We start from the raw sequence: 16,122 nt of genomic DNA, 5'->3' as shown, positions 1-16,122 counted from the left end.
GGGGGTGGTCTTCTTACTCTTCCCCAATGGGTGATGGATGTCAACATACCCGATCCTTCTGTGAAGAGGACATAGGCGTATGACTAGGACCTACCTGCCCACAGTTCCGTATACATGGATGCTCAGCTGAACGGGCATGTAGAGATTGAGGGAGCTGTTGGGCCAACCATTTATGGTCAACTTGGGCTACTTTCACACTGCCGTTTGACTCCTGCAGTGTGAAGTCCGTTATTTTTGGATTGTGAACAACAAGAGAAAAATTTGCGCTCGCAGAAATTTTTCTCCTGCTACTCGCCGCTGAAAAATAACGGGTCCATGGGGACCCCATCATAGTGAATAGGGCTCATCAGGATCCATCAGATAATGGGCCCGTTTTCGGCCAGGAAAAAAAAAAAGAAAATCGAGCCTGACAGACCAGTTAGTGACTGGTGCTGACTGCAGTGTGACAGGAGCCTTAAAGGGGTATTCCGTCCACAGACATCTTATCCCCTATCCAAAGGATAGGGCATCTGTGCTGTGCCCAGCATTCTACGCAGTATGTTATGATGGGTTGAGGCGGCCATAGTGGTGCCTTCACGCACTCTTGTGATGTCACGCCACACTCCCTCCATTCATGTCTATGGGAGGGGGCGTGACAGCATCACGCCCCCTCCCATAGACATGAATGGAAGGGGCATGGTGTGAAAACAAGAGGGTTTGTGACGTCACGTCTACGACCACCCAAACCCAGCGTTCTAAACAAATGTTTAGAATGCCGGATGTGGCATGGGTGCTGCATGGAAATCGCGGGGGGGGGTCCCAGCGGCGTGATCCCCGCGGTCAGACATCTTATCGCCTATCTTTCAGCATCGACAAATGGATATTGTGCTAACACCCACTCAGGACGCACATGGCGAAGCGCGGAGCCATTAGCCACGGGCGGATTTGAATAGGGTCCAGTTTGCTGCTTAACATGAAATTGAGGTAAATCCAAATGATTTCATTTTTAATAATGTAAATGTAATTTGTTTCGCAGTCTATATCCGTACAAAAGGAAATATTTGGATGGCGAGCGGTTTTTGGGGATTTCTACATATAATTATTTTAAGCTACTCAGCCTGGTGCGCGCGTCCTATTAATACGGAGCCAAAGAGCCAGCAGGGGAGAAGCTGCATCCAGTCCAGAAGCTAAATGACTCACTGAAAATCAATCTGCTTTCCCCGCTGCCTCTGGGCTTTCTTTGGGTTCCGTCCTGACTTTCCTCCAGTCATAGCAAGAGCTTGAGGCTCAGGGGGTCTTTTGGTCCGGGCGTCTGTCCTTCTGACCCCGTCCTGTTCACCACGGGGGTCGAGGAATTGGGGGAGCGCGGACTCTGGTGTCTGACCCCGGCACGTTCCTCTACAGATCTGGCCTGGATGGAGTAAGACGACATCTTGGCTTTGTGGTATTGGTCGCAGCAGTAGCAGAGGAAGCACCTGGGTAAAAGGGATCGGGAGAGACAAAAAGGTCAACAAAAAGACTAATAATAAAAGAGAAAGGAGGAGATTTATCGAATTGAGTATAAAGTGGTGAATATTGCTTGTGCGTCATTTATTAGAATGAAGTAACCGCATTGTGCGGTCAGTGCGGCATTTAAAAAAAATTTTTTTTTACAGTATTTTACATTTACATTATTATTTTACTTTTTTTTTTACATTATTTACCCAAGGAGGTGTGGTTTCTAATTAGCATGTGTTTAAAGGGGTACTCCGCTGCTCAGCGTTTGGAACCAACTGTTCCAAACGGTGGAGCCGGCATCGGGACGGGAGCTCGTTAGGTCATAGTCGCGCCCCCTCATGACATTACGCCCCGCCACCTCAATGCAAGTCTATGGGAGGGGGCGTGACGACTGTCACGCCCCCTCCCTTAGACTTGCATTGAGGGGGCTGGGCGTGATGTCATGAGGGGGCGGGGCTATGACCTCACAAGCTCCCAGCTCCAGCGTTCCGAACAGTTGGTTCCAAACGCTGAGCAGCGGAGTACCCCTTTAAACACATGCTAATTAGAAACCACACCTCCTTGGGTAAATAATGTAAAAAAAAAAAAAAAAAAAGTTAAATAATAATGTAAATGTAAAATAATGTAAAATGCCGCACTAACCGCACAATGCGGTTACTTCATTCTAATAAATGACGCACAAGCAATATTCACCACTTTATAAAAGATAAAGGAGGAGATTTATCGAATTGAGTATAAAGTGGTGAATATTGCTTGTGCGTCATTTATTAGAATGAAGTAACCGCATTGTGTGGTTAGTGCGGCATTTTACAGTATTTTACATTTACATTATTATGAAATTTTTTTTTTTTACATTATTTACCCAAGGAGTGTGGTTTCTAATTAGCATGTGTTTAAAGGGGTACTCCGCTGCTCAGCGTTTGGAACAAACTGTTCGGAACGCTGGAGCTGGGAGCTTGTGAGGTCATAGCCCCGCCCGGTCATGACATCACGTCCTGCCCTCTCAATGCAAGTCTATGGGAGGGGCGTCACGCCCCCTCCCATAGACTTGCATTGAGGGGGCGGGGCATAACATCATGAGGGGACAGGGCTATTATCTAACGAGCTCCCTGTGCCGGCTCTACCGTTCGGAACAGTTGGTTCCAAACGCTGAGAAGCGGAGTACCCCTTTAAGGGTGTGTTTACACATATTTGATGTGGACACATTGACCTTAAAGGGGTACTCTGGCGGTAAAAAAAATAAAAATTTTTGCTAATCACCTGGTGCCTGATAGTTCTACAGATCGGTAAATTACTATATTGCTATATAAAAATCTTAATCCTTCCAGTACTTATCAGCTCCTGTATACTACAGAGTAAGTTGTGTAGTTCTTTCCAGTCTGACCACAGTGCTCTCTGCTGACACCTCTGTCCATGTCAGGATCTGTCCAGAGCAGGAGCAAATCCCCATAGGAAACCTCTCCTGCTCCGAACAGTTTGTGAATTGGACAGAGGAGGCAGCAGAGAGCACTGTCGTCAGACTAGAAATTAGTAAACTTCCTCTGGAGCATACAGCAGCTAAGTGCTAGATTTTTACAATAATTCACAAATATGTATAACTTTCTGGCACCAGTTAATCTGAAACTTTTTTTCCCTGCCGGAGAAGCCCTTTAATGAGTCTACAGATATTCTGCTACGGATTTATATACACTCAACCCAAAAGGTAAAGGTTTTTTGGGGGGGGGGGGTTTTGCGCAAAATTTATCAAGAAGCACAAACATTTTGTGAAAAATAAAAAGCCTGTAAAACCAAAAAAAAAAGGAAAAAAAACAAGATTTTACAGTAAAACCAGTAAAACAACTTGTCATGACTCCACAGTCTTGTTCTAATCACAGATATAATTTTGGTGCCATGGCGTCACTGCGGAGTCATGGCGTCACTGCGGAGTCATGGCGTCACCGCGGAGTCATGGCGTCACCGCGGAGACATGGCGTCACCGCGGAGACATGGCGTCACTGCGGAGTCATGGCGTCACCGCGGAGTCATGGCGTCACCGCGGAGTCATGGCGTCACCGCGGAGACATGGCGTCACCGCGGAGACATGGCGTCACCGCGGAGACATGGCGTCACCGCGGAGACATGGCGTCACCGCGGAGACATGGCGTCACCGCGGAGACATGACGTCACCGCGGAGACATGGCGTCACTGCGGAGTTATGACATCACTGTGGCATACTGCAGGTCTTTTGTCCTCTCAGCACAAGGGACACAGGGATAGTAGGTGTATGTGAGTGGCGGTAGATATGCTGTACTGTGTGTAATACATCTCAATGTGTTCACTGGGTCCACTCCACCCGGACTGGAGAATATATGCAGTATACACAGTGTTTTGCGCATCACTGCTCACTACAGTTCTGAATCTACAGGAGCAGGGAGTCCGGTAATAGACAGGAGCCCCCTGCATCTGTATGTACTTTTCTTTCCGTGGCACACATTGCTATTGGCCACAATAACAGAGAGTTGGTCTACTGATGTCTGATCGTGGGGGTCCTGCTGCTGGGGCCCCCCGCGATCTCCTGCAGCACCCGATGTTCTAAACAAACGCCGGGTTCCGGCGGCATTGGTCGTAATGTCACAGCCACACCCCCTCTATTCATGTCTATAGAAGGGGGACGTGTTGGCCGACATGCCCCCTCCCATAGTCACGAGGGGGCGTGGCCATGACATCACAATCACGGCCTCCGGCTCCAAGCGCTCTGAATAAAATGTTCAGAACGCTGGAGCACCAGAGTACCCCTTTACCAAAGTCACCAATGGGTTAAAACATTGCATGTATGTTCCAGGTGACTAAAACATTTGAAGATTCTACATTTCCGGATGCTGTTGAATCTTTTTCTCGAATTCCACTTGTAGCCAACTAATGAGGTTTTTGGCCTACTGACATGCATCCCATCAGCTATTTAGATTCCAACAGTGCTGTTGGATCAACATATTTTTAAATAAATCACGAGATGTGTTAAATGTGGTGATCGGTCAGGGTGTCAGTGCTGAGGCCCCCACTGATCATTACAATGTTCGAGAAGTGGGTGGGTGACTGAGCTCTTTACTCCTTGGCTTACACCAAATGGGATCTATTATAAAAGTCTATGGAGCCAGTCTAGTGCAACTGTATAGGGACTGGAGCAGGGAGTGATGCTCTCTTCTTGACGCTCATCCACTGAGACCCTGACCAATCAAAACTATATAATCTTTTGACCTCCGAGAGGTCAAAAGATTATATATATATTTTTTAAATCAGGGACACTAAGTATTGAGAACATAAAAATATATAAAAGCAATTAAGAGTCAAAATTTCTCCTCAGTTTCGTAGTACCACAAACCTCTACTTAACGTAACCGTTCCAGCTGCTTGTGATCATGATGCAGAGAAATGTGTTGAGAATCCAGGCGAATAGGAAAACTTCCTTGTGCCTGGTGACAATTGCTGCATTCATCACTGAGGGACAGGATAATTGGGACAATTTTAAGACCATTGTATGTAAATCAGTTTAACAATAAGCTAAAGGCTGTGGAAGTGGATGCCAAAAGGCAAATAAGTCAGGATGTTGGATGCTGTCCGTTTCGTTGTAATCTTATATTTCTAACATTACAGACTGTGCACAATGATTGGTCACCCATGCATAGCCACAGCCAAGGTGACCGCAATCTCTGATCCTAGTTTTAGGGCAACATCCTACCTGCAGAGTCAAAGTATAACATCAGATACGTAGAAAGAACGAAGCACTCGCCCCGGTCTTTAAACTTCAGTAGCGGTCTTCTTTATTTATATCACAAACATATACATGCGGGAGAGTGGACAGGAGTAGTGTAATGGGGGAGCGATTGGGAGACGGTCCGTGTTGAGCAATGAGCGCTTCGTCAGGCCCCTGAGGGGCCTGACGAAGCGCTCATTGCGCAACACAGACCGTCGGTCAACCACTCCCCTACTTCACCGCTCCTGTCCGCTCTCCCCCATGCATGCCAGAGAGCTGAAGAAGCGCTCATTGCGTGACACGGACCATCACCCAACCACTCCCCCACTTCTGTACGCTCTGTACGCTTCAGTGTTGCGGAATGAGCGCTTCTTCAGGATAGTGACAGGAGTGGTAAAAAGGGGGAGTGATTGGGTGACTGTCCGTGTTGCGGAATGAGCGCTTAGTCAGGCCCGAGGGGCCTGACGAAGCATTCATTGCACGACACGGACCGTCGCCCAACCACTCCCCTACTTCACCGCTCCTGTCCGCTCTCCCGCATGCGTGTCAGGGTTTATTGAAAGAGGGCCTGACAAAGCGCTCATTGTGCGACACAGACCGTTGCCCAACCACTCCCTCACTTCACCGCTTCTGTCCGTCAGGCCCCTGACATTATTGTATGACTTGTAATGACTGAACGGACAATAAAGCTCTTTCAATAAACCCTGACACGCATGCGGGAGAGCGGACAGGAGCGGTGATGGGGGGGGGGGGGGGGGAGTGATTGGGCGACGGTCTGTGTTGCGCAACGAGTGCTTCGTCAGGCCCCTGACATGCATGCGGGAGAGCGAAGCTCTCATTGCGTGACACAGACCGTTGTCCAACCACTCCCCCACTTCACTGCTCCTGTCTGATCTCCCGCATGTATGTGTTTGTGATATAAATTAAGATGACCGCTACTGAAGTTTAAAGACCGGGTGAGTGCTCCGTTATTTCTACTTATCTTGTGTGGATCAGTGATGTTTTTCTTAATGTGAGCACCGAAGAGGTCTCCGAGTCATAGAAGCTGCAGAGCAGACTTAACGGTAGTGCAGAAGTGCCAGGGTCACCTGTTGTGGATCAGCAAAGTATTTTACCCCCAAAATGATGTTGATAGAATGCGTTGACATAAGTCTGGTGATCCAGCGCAGTTTCCCTCTGGCCTGGTCGCACCAGATCAAAAATTGATCAGCTAGTTGATAGGTCTGGTGCTGTACCTGATTGGAGACTATGGAGCGCTGCAGGGGACATCTGGTGCATCCTGCTTTGGGCATCTGGTGATCCCATCTAGAATCAGATATCACTACAGATCTAAGCGACAAGTGCCAGATTAGGATCTCTAGATTACTGCTATAGAGCATGTCTGGTTTTGTGAGGACTATGAAGTGGTTAGTACCTATCAAAGGTATTGAAAGAGCTTTATTGATCATTCAGTCATCCTTACATGTCATATAAAATTACAATCTCGCAAAGCATGACAGTAAAATATACAGCACAGGTTCCCTAAGCTATACACTATACCACATGCTACGCTAACATTCCGCTCCATCATTCATTTAAAAAAAAAACTAAGTATGTCGAAAAACTCAACACATTACAGTCTGTGATTGGGGGTGGAGGGGGGGGGGGGGTGGCCAACTGGTCACCCAAAGCTCCATCATGTGGATAGCCGGGTGCGTCACTTACCTAGAGAAGAGAGGGCACTAGGATACATTATAGAAGAAAACAAGCTGGCGAGGGCAGTTGGGCAATGTTCTACATGATGCCAGGACACAAGGTCTACAGTAGATGTTATTTTGACACATCCCACCTACCTAACCATTATATAGACCAAGCCTCGCCATTTATGGCAATGGGTTCCCAAAATGGCAGTGGCCTCTTTCAGCACGATACTGCCCCCTGGTCACATTGCAGACATTGTTTAGGAATTAGGAACATGGCAAAGAGATCAAGGTGGTGGTCGGCCCTGAGATTCTCCAGATTCCATCCAATTGATCATTTGTAAGATGTACTGGAGAAACAATTCCCATTCATGGAGGCTGAATCTCAAACCTTAAAGGGGTACTCCAGTGGAAAACAACTTATTTCAAATAAACTGGTGCCAGAAAGTTAAAAAGATTTGTAAAGGACTTATTAAAAAATCCTAATCCTTCCAGTACTTAGATGCTGTATGCTCCAGAGGAAGCTGTGTAGTTCTTTCCAGTCTGACCACAGTGCTCTCTGCTGCCACCTTTGTCCATGTCAGGAACTGTCAAGAACAGGAGCAAATCCCCATAACAAACCTCTCCTGCTCTGGACAGTTCCTGATATGGACAGAGGTGTCAGCAGAGAGCACTGTGGTCGGACTGGAAAGAACTACACAACTTCCTCTGGAGCATACAGCAGCTAATAAGTACTGGTAGGATTAAGATTTTTTTTTTAATAGAAGTCATTTACAAATCTGTATAACTTTCTGGCACCAGTTGATTTGAAAAAAATCAAATAAAATAAAAAAATAAATAAATGTTTTCCACCGGAGTACTCCTTTAAGGGATCTGCTGCCGATATCACAAGGCTATGGGGTCAGGGTAAAATAAGGACTGACAATATGTGGTTTATAGGTGTATATACCCCAATGACAGTGTTTCCCAACCAGTGTGCCTCCAGCTGTTGCAAAACAGCCAAAGGCTGTCCGGGCATGCTGGGAGTTGTAGTTTTGCAACAGCTGGAGGCTCACTGGTTGGGAAACACTGCCCTATGAAGTGTAATTATACGGGTAATGTTATCCTTCCATCCATTACTAGACCGGTTGAACCATCAGCACAAACTTCTAATGGCCCAATTCAGATAATCCTTATACGTTGCACTTAAACAATATAAGGATTATTCTTTTTTTTTTTTTCTCCACTAAGGAATGTTATGGTTAAAGATGATAACAAAAAAGTATCCAGCGCTCCTGACATTGGCAGGAAGGTGTTTTAAGCACGTCAATGGATTACATGTTCCAACTAGCATTCGGGTGAAAAGGAAATCCATTAGTGTCTGAGTCGGCAGAGGAACATTTATTGTTACATTATTGCAATCAGATAATGCTTGTGTTTCATTTAATGTCAGCCGAACAGGTTGCAACCTGAGTCAATACTGTTAATATGACAAACATACTCCGTTTGGTTAAGTGCTTTTTCCTTTCTCCTAAAAAATATTACACAGAGGGAATAGGCGGGCGAACGTACGGTAATATCATAAAACGCTTCACGAATGCTGGGACTTGATTTACTTTCCATTATGTAGTTGGAGGATTTCGAATTCAACTTTGTTCTGCGATTCTAAAAAGAAAAACACAGAGTGCGTTCAATTTCCATCATCAGATGAAGACCATGGCCAATGGCAGCGCTCCGAGGGGCCCGATGGCCTCCTGACATGTGACCACTGAATCAGTACAAGACTAAGAATGTTAAAGGGGTATTCCAGGCCAAAACTTTTTTTTTTTTTTTTTTTTTTTTTTATCTGATTGCAATAATGTAACAATAAATGTTCCTCTGCCGACTCAGACACTAATGGATTTCCTTTTCACCCGAATGCTAGTTGGAACATGTAATCCATTGACGTGCTTAAAACACCTTCCTGCCAATGTCAGGAGCGCTGGATACTTTTTTTTTGTTATCATCTTAACCATAACATTCCTTAGTGGAGAAAAAAATAATAATAATCCTTATATTGTTTAAGTGCAACGTATAAGGATTATCTGAATTGGACCATTAGAAGTTTGTGCTGATGGTTCAACCGGTCTAGTAATGGATGGAAGGATAACATTACCCGTATAATTCCACTTCATAGTGCAGTGTTTCCCAACCAGTGTGCCTCCAGCTGTTGCAAAACTACAACTCCCAGCATGCCCAGACAGCCTTTGGCTGTCCGGGCATGCTGGGAGTTGTAGTTTTGCAACAGCTGGAGGCACACTGGTTGGGAAACGGTGTCATTGAGGTATATAAACCACATATTGTCAGTCCTTATTTTACCCTGACCCCATAGCCTTGTGAGATCAGCAGCAGATCCCTTAAAGGGGTACTCCGGTGGAAAACATTTATATATATTTTTTTATATATCAACTGGCTACGGAAAGTTAAACAGATTTGTAAATTACTTCTATTAAAAAATCTGAATCCTTCCAATAGTTATTAGCTTCTGAAGTTGAGTTGCTGTTTTCTGTCTAACTGTTTTCTGATGACTCACGTCTCGGGAGCTGTGCAGCTCCTATGGGGATAGTTTCCCATCATGCACAGCTCCCGGGACGTGACATCATCATTGAGCAATTAGACAGAAAACTTCAGAAGCTAATAACTATTGAAAGGATTAAGATTTTTTAATAGAAGTAATTTACAAATCTGTTTAACTTTCCGGAGCCAGTTGATATATAAAAAAAAGTTTTTGCCTGGAATACCCTTTTAAGACAGGTCTTGCACGGTTTCGCCATCTCCATTGCACATTAAACGGGTACTCCGGTGGATTTTTTAAAATTATTTTTTATTCATTTTTTATATATTTTTTTTTAATTTTCCCTCTTCAAATCAACTGGTGTCAGAAAGTCAAACAGATTTGTAAGTTACTTCTATTAAAAAAAATCTTAATCCTTCCAGTACTTATCAGCTGCTGTTTGATCCAAAGGAAGTTTTTTTTTTTAAATTACCTTTCTGTCTGACCACAGTGCTCTCTGCTGACACCTCTGTCCATTTTAGGAACTGTCCAGAGTAGGAGAAAACCCCCATAGCAAACCTATCGTGCTCTGGACAGTTCCTAAAATGGACAGAGGTGTCAGCAGAGAGTACTGTGGTCAGAAAGAAAGAAAATTCAAAGAGAAAAGAGCTTCCTGTGGATCATAACAGCAGCTGATAAGTACTGGAAACTTCTGTTTAAAGGGGTACTCCACTGGAAAACATTTTTTTTTTTTTTATATCAACTGGTGCCAGAAAGTCAAAACAGATTTGTAAATTACTTCTATAAAAAAAATCTTAATCCTTCCAGTACTTATCAGCTGCTGTTATGATCCACAGGAAGTTCATTTCTCTTTGAATGTCCTTTCTGTCTGACCACAGTGCTCTCTGCTGACACCACTGTCCATTTTAGGAACTGTCCAGAGCAGGAGAGGTTTGCTATGGGGATTTGCTCCTACTCTGGACAGTTCCTAAAATGGACAGAGGTATCAGCAGAGAGCACTGTGCTCAGACAGAAAGGTCATTTAAAAAAAGAAAAGAACTTCCTTTGGATCAAACAGCAACTGAGAACTACTGGAAGGATTAAGATTTTTACATAGAATTAATTTACAAATCTGTGTAACTTTCTGGCACCAGTTGTTTATGATTACATTAATAGGCATTAAAGGGTTACTACGGTGGAAAACTTTTTTTAAAAATGAACTGGTGCCAGAAAGTTAAACAGATTTGTAAATGACTTCTATTAAAAAATCTTTACCCTTCCAGTACGTTTTAGCGGCTTTATGCTACAGAAGAAATTATTTTCTTTTTTAATTTCTTTTTTGTCTTGTCCACAGTGCTCTCTGCTGACACCTCTGTCCGTATCAGGAACTTTCCAGAGCAGGAGAGCACTGTGGACAAGACAAAAAAAATTCCAAAAGAAAAGAATTTCCTCTGTAGCCTACATCTACTAAAAAGTACTGGAAGGGTAAAGATTTTTTAATAGAAGTCATTTACAAATCTGTTTAACTAAGTGTTCCATCAGCGTAACCCTTTAAGACAGGTTTTGCACGGTTTTGCCATCTCCATTGGACATTAAAGGGGTACTCTGGTGGAAAACACACACACACACATATATATACATATATATATATATATATATATATATATATATATATATATATATATACACACATACATACACACACACATACATTGTATTTTTTTCAAATCAACTGGTGCCAGAAAGTTATAGAGATTTGTAAATTACTTCTATATAAAAATCCTTCCAGTACTTAGCTGCTGTACACTCCACAGAAAGTTGGGTTGTTATTTCCAGTTCGACCACAGTGCTCTCTGCCGACACCTCTGTGTGTCAGGAACTCCAGAGCACCCCTTCTAATGTCTAGGATTACATTAATATGCATTAAAGGGGTACTCCGATGGAAAACCTTTTTTTTTTTATTTTTATTTTTTTAATGAACTGGTGCCAGATAGGTAAACGGATTCGTAAATTACTTCTATTAAAAAATGTTTATCCTTCCAGTATTTATTAGCAGCTGAATGCTACAGAGAAAATGTTTTGTCTTATCCACAGTGCTCTCTGCTGACACCTCTGTCCATATCAGGAACTGTCCAGAATAGCATAGGTTTGCTATGGAGATTTTCTCCTGCTCTGGACAGTTAATTATACGGGAATCAGGTGTCAGCAGAGAGCACTGTGGACAAGACAAAAAATAAATTCAAAAAGAAAATTATTTCTTCTGTAGCATACAGCTGCTAAAAAGTACTGGAAGATTAAAGATTTTTTAATAGAAGTAATTGACAAATCTGTTTAACTTTCTGGCACCAGTTGATTTAAAAAAAAATAAAAAATTCCACCAGAGTACCCCTTTAAAAGGATGGAGCGAATTTACAGCATATTTTACGCTGCGGATCCGCTGGTGAAGGCCCCGCTCTATGCTGTCTTTACATGTGCCTGCTCATAGCGGCAATACGCCGCGACGAGCAGACACACTGCGGCGATGTGCGTGGTGTACCCGCACATCGCGGCCACTCTCCCTGCTCTGAGCTAGGCAGAGAGCTCCCGCGATGTGCGAGTATACTGCGACTCGCACATCCCAGTGTGTCTGCTCGTAGCGGCGTATTGCCGCTACGAGCAGGCACATGTAAAGACATGCATAGAGCGGGCCTTCACCAGCGGATCCGCAGTGAAATACGCTGCGAAAATCCACTTGTGTGAACGTACCCCTTAGGGTACGTTCACACGGGCGGATTACCTGCAGAATTTCCGCAGCGTATTTGCTGCGAAAAATCTGCAGCAGATAATCTACTTCCATTGAATTCAATGGGTCCAAAAGGAAAATCTGCAAAACTGCCTCTATTGCAGATTTTCTGATGACCCAATGGTAGCAAAATCCGCTGCGGATTTTCCGCAGAAAATACGCTGCAGAAATTCCACAGGTAATCCGCCCGTGTGAACGTACCCTTAAAGAGAAACGCGAGAACACACTGAGCGCTGAATAGTTTATAGATATGGTGGATTTAATGTAAGACGCATCATCTCTCGTTTGCATCGGTCTGACTTCTCATTCTGTATAGCACGGAGACGTGAAAGCGTTTGTCTGAGGATAGTCTCCTTGCACACAGAGGACCAAACACGTCTGATACCGTATGTCTAAAGGAACCACAATGCTGTCTCCTTCTAGAACATTCTATTACATGTGCAGCTCTGTATTCCGCGCTCAATACTGGACCCTAAAACATCGCTCTCTATAGTGAGTCCCAACTAGAGATGAGCGAACTTATAATAAATTCGATTCTTCACGAACTTCTCGGCTCGGCAGTTGATGACTTTTCCTGCATAAATTAGTTCAGCTTTCCGGTGCTCCCATGGGCTGGAAAAGGTGGATACAGTCCTAGGAGACTCTTTCCTAGGACTGTATCCACCTTTTCCAGCCCACCGGAGCACCGGAAAGCTGAACTAATTTATGCAGGAAAAGCCAGCAATCGCCGAGCCGAGAAGTTCGTGACGAATCGAATTTACTGTACGTTCGCTCATCTCTAGTCTCCAACCTTAGAGCCCTTATAGGATAAATAGATATGGTCAATATCCTTGAGACAACCCAAGGGATTGTGGGAGGATGTACAGTCAATAACTGGGGGATGGAACCTTTAAATATGGGGAGACATTTATTGATCCGTCTGCACTACTATTAGATATGCAAAGTAGATCTTAGTTGGCTCAGTAGTGCCACCTATTGGAGGTTAAATCCATGTTTCCCAAAAAGGATACCTCTGGCTGTTGCAAAACTACAACTTCCAGCATGCCCGGACAGCTTTCGCTGTCCGGGCATGCTTGAAGTTGTAGTTTTGCAACAGCACTGTTTAACTTTCTTTCACTGTGCCAGAAAGTTAAACAGATTTGTAAATTACTTCTATTTAAAAATCTTAATCCTTTCAGTACTTATCAGCTGCTGTATGCTCCACAGGAAGTTCTTTTCTTTTTGGAATTTTTTTTTTTTTTTTTTTAATCAACTGGTTTACTTCACAAAATCCCAGGGCACATAACACTTCTGCTGCAGCGGGGGTAATTTGCAAACACACAGAAAAAAAAACTCCTTTCTTTCCTTTGCATTTTTTTTTGTATACTTTTTTTTTGTATACTGAAAAATAAAATAAAAAGGAAAAACTGGATGGTTAAGATATACAAGGAGATGTGAGTTTTTTTTTTCTTTGTGTTTGCAAATTACCCCCGCTGCAGCAGAAGTGTTATGTGCCCTGGGATTTTGTAAAGTAAACGAGTTGATTTAAAAGAAAAAAATTCAAAAAGAAAAGAACTTCCTGTGGAGCATACAGCAGCTGATAAGTACTGAAAGGATTAAGATTTTTAAATAGAAGTAATTTACAAATCTGTTTAACTTTCTGGCGCTTCGGCAATAAGAATGTGAAAGCCGGTTTTACGCTCTGCATTTTTTTTGTATTTTGAAAAATAAAATAAGAGCGTAAAACCGCCTTTCTGGCGCTTCGGCTATGAGAATGTGAAAGCCGGTTTTTACGCTCTGCATTTTTTTTGTATACTTTTTTTGTATTTTGAAAAATAAAATAAGAGCGTAAAACCGTCTTTCACATTCTCATTGCCGAAGCGGCAGAAAGTAAAACAGATTTGTAAATTACTTCTATTAAAAAAAAATCTTAATCCTTTCAGTACTTAGCTGCTGTATACTACAGAGGAAGTTCTTTTCTTTTTGAATTTATTTTGTGTCTGATCACAGTGCTCTCTGCTGACACCTCTGTCCAAGACAGGAACTGTCCAGAGTAGTAGCAAATTCCCATAACAAACCTTTTCTACTCTGGACAGTTCTTGACATGGACAGAGGTGGCAGCAGAGAGCACTGTGGTCAGACAGAAAGGAAATTCAAAAAGAAAAGAACTTCCTGTGGAGCATAAAACAGCTGATAAGTATTGGAAGGATTAAGATTTTTAAATAGAAGTAATTTACAAATCTGTTTAACTTTCTGGCGCTTCGGCAATGAGAACGTGAAAGCCGGATTTACGCTCTGCATTTTTGTATACTGAAAAAAATTAAAAAGGAAAGACTGGATGGTTAAGGCTGCATTCACACCACGTTTTTGCAATACAGTTCCCGTATCAGGTTTTTGAGGAACGGATTCCTTAAAACTGGACTAAAACTGTATCAAAACGTGTGGACAACGTATACGTTGTACATGGAGCCTTGCAGGTGCCCAGAGGTGAAGGGCCTGGATTATTTTGCTTTATTGTGTGAACACACTTTGCACTTTTTACTTGCACTTGGGAGACTTGAGAGCACGTACCTCGGCTCTTAAAGGGGTACTCCGGTGGAAAACATTTTTTTCAAATCAACTGGTGCCAAAAAGTTAAACAGATTTGTAAATTACTACTATAGAAAAATCTTAATCCTTCCAGTACTTAGCTGCTGTATGCTGCAGAGGAAGTTATTTTTTAATTTTTTTTCTGTCTGACCACAGTGCTCTCTGCTGACACCTCTGTCCATGTCAGGAACTGTCCAGAGCATGAGAGGTTTGCTATGGGGATTTGCTCCTGCTCTGGACAGTTCCTGCCATGGACAGAGGTGGCAGCAGAGAGCACTGTGGTCAGACTGGAAAGAACACCACAACTTCCACTGGAGCATACAGCAGCTTATAAGTACTGGAAGGATTAAGATTTTTAAACAGAAGTAATTTACAAACCTGTTTAACTTGCTGGCACCAGCTCATTTAAAAAAAAAAAAAAAAAAAAAGTCTTCCACCGGTGTACCCCTTTAAGAAAAAAATGTGATGATCTGGCCCTGGGTGAGGTTACTATTGGGGATCTCGTGTGGCCCTCCATGTTTGGCAGGCTGCATGTTCAACCCTCTGGTACTAGACACTTACTAGACCTTTCAGCAGCTTTTTTTTGTCTCTCTCTCGTCCCTCCCTTTTCCCCTCCTCATCCTCTCTATAGACTTCTCAGGGCAGCTGTAACCTGATTCTTTACTGAACTGATTAGTCTTTTGCAGATCATATGGAGAGTTATGAAACTTCTTTCCTTCCCCCTACAGGGGAGACGAGATATATTACAAAGTTTCTTACATTCACTTGTAGCATCGATTTACGCAAAGTTTGTTGAAAGTGCGGCATAATGGAATGCTGGCGGATGGAGATTAGAAATACATTTAACAATCAGATTTAAAGGGGTACTTAAAGGGGTACTTTAAAGGGGTACTTCACCCCTTGACATAAAGGATAGGGAATAAGATGTCTGATCAAGGGGGTCCCGCCGTTGGGGGCTCCCACGATCTCTGTGCAGCACACGGCATTCGTTAACGTCACGGGGACGACTTCACGACCACGCCCCTTGTGAGGTCGTGCCACGCCCCCTCAATGCAAGTCTATGGGAGGGGGCGTGGCGAGAGCCACGCCCCCTCCCATAGACTTGCATTGAGGGGGCATGGCGTGATGTCACGATCCCCGTTGCCCAGCTCCAAGCATTTGGAACAAAATGTTCTGAACGCTGGGGCAGCAGAGTACCCCTTTAAGGCTTAGAGGGCCCATTGCTCCCTTCTGCACCCTGCGTTCATTTAGAGCACCGGGTGCAGCGCTAGATTCTCGTGACATCATGTCCACGCCCCACTCGTGACGTCACAGCCATGCCCCCTCAATGCAAGTCTATGGGAGGGGGCGTGACCGTGACGTCGCGAGCCTCTGCC

The 16,122-nt window shown here is 43.8% G+C and overlaps 1 protein-coding gene across 5 annotated transcripts in view; it reads right to left on the bottom strand.

Moving 5' to 3' along the window:
* The window catches only part of LOC130275340 (uncharacterized), a 505,363-nt gene that overhangs the window by 104,055 nt on the left and 385,186 nt on the right, over nt 1-16,122 (bottom strand). For 3 of the 5 annotated variants that reach the window (XM_056523209.1, XM_056523207.1, XM_056523208.1), the window contains one exon: nt 857-1,454. The exons of the other annotated variants lie outside the window; for them this stretch is intronic. In XM_056523209.1, coding sequence (XP_056379184.1) covers nt 1,247-1,454 — 208 coding nt within the window. In that variant the 3' untranslated portion in view covers nt 857-1,246. Of the gene's footprint in view, nt 1-856; nt 1,455-16,122 lie in introns of those variants that run through there. 5 annotated transcript variants of the gene reach the window in all.

The sequence above is a fragment of the Hyla sarda genome, chromosome 6 (genome assembly GCF_029499605.1).
Source record: "Hyla sarda isolate aHylSar1 chromosome 6, aHylSar1.hap1, whole genome shotgun sequence".
NCBI classification, from domain to species: domain Eukaryota; kingdom Metazoa; phylum Chordata; class Amphibia; order Anura; family Hylidae; genus Hyla; species Hyla sarda.
The sequence above is the reverse complement of the archived record's forward strand: the minus strand, read 5'-3'. Positions and strand labels throughout refer to the sequence as shown.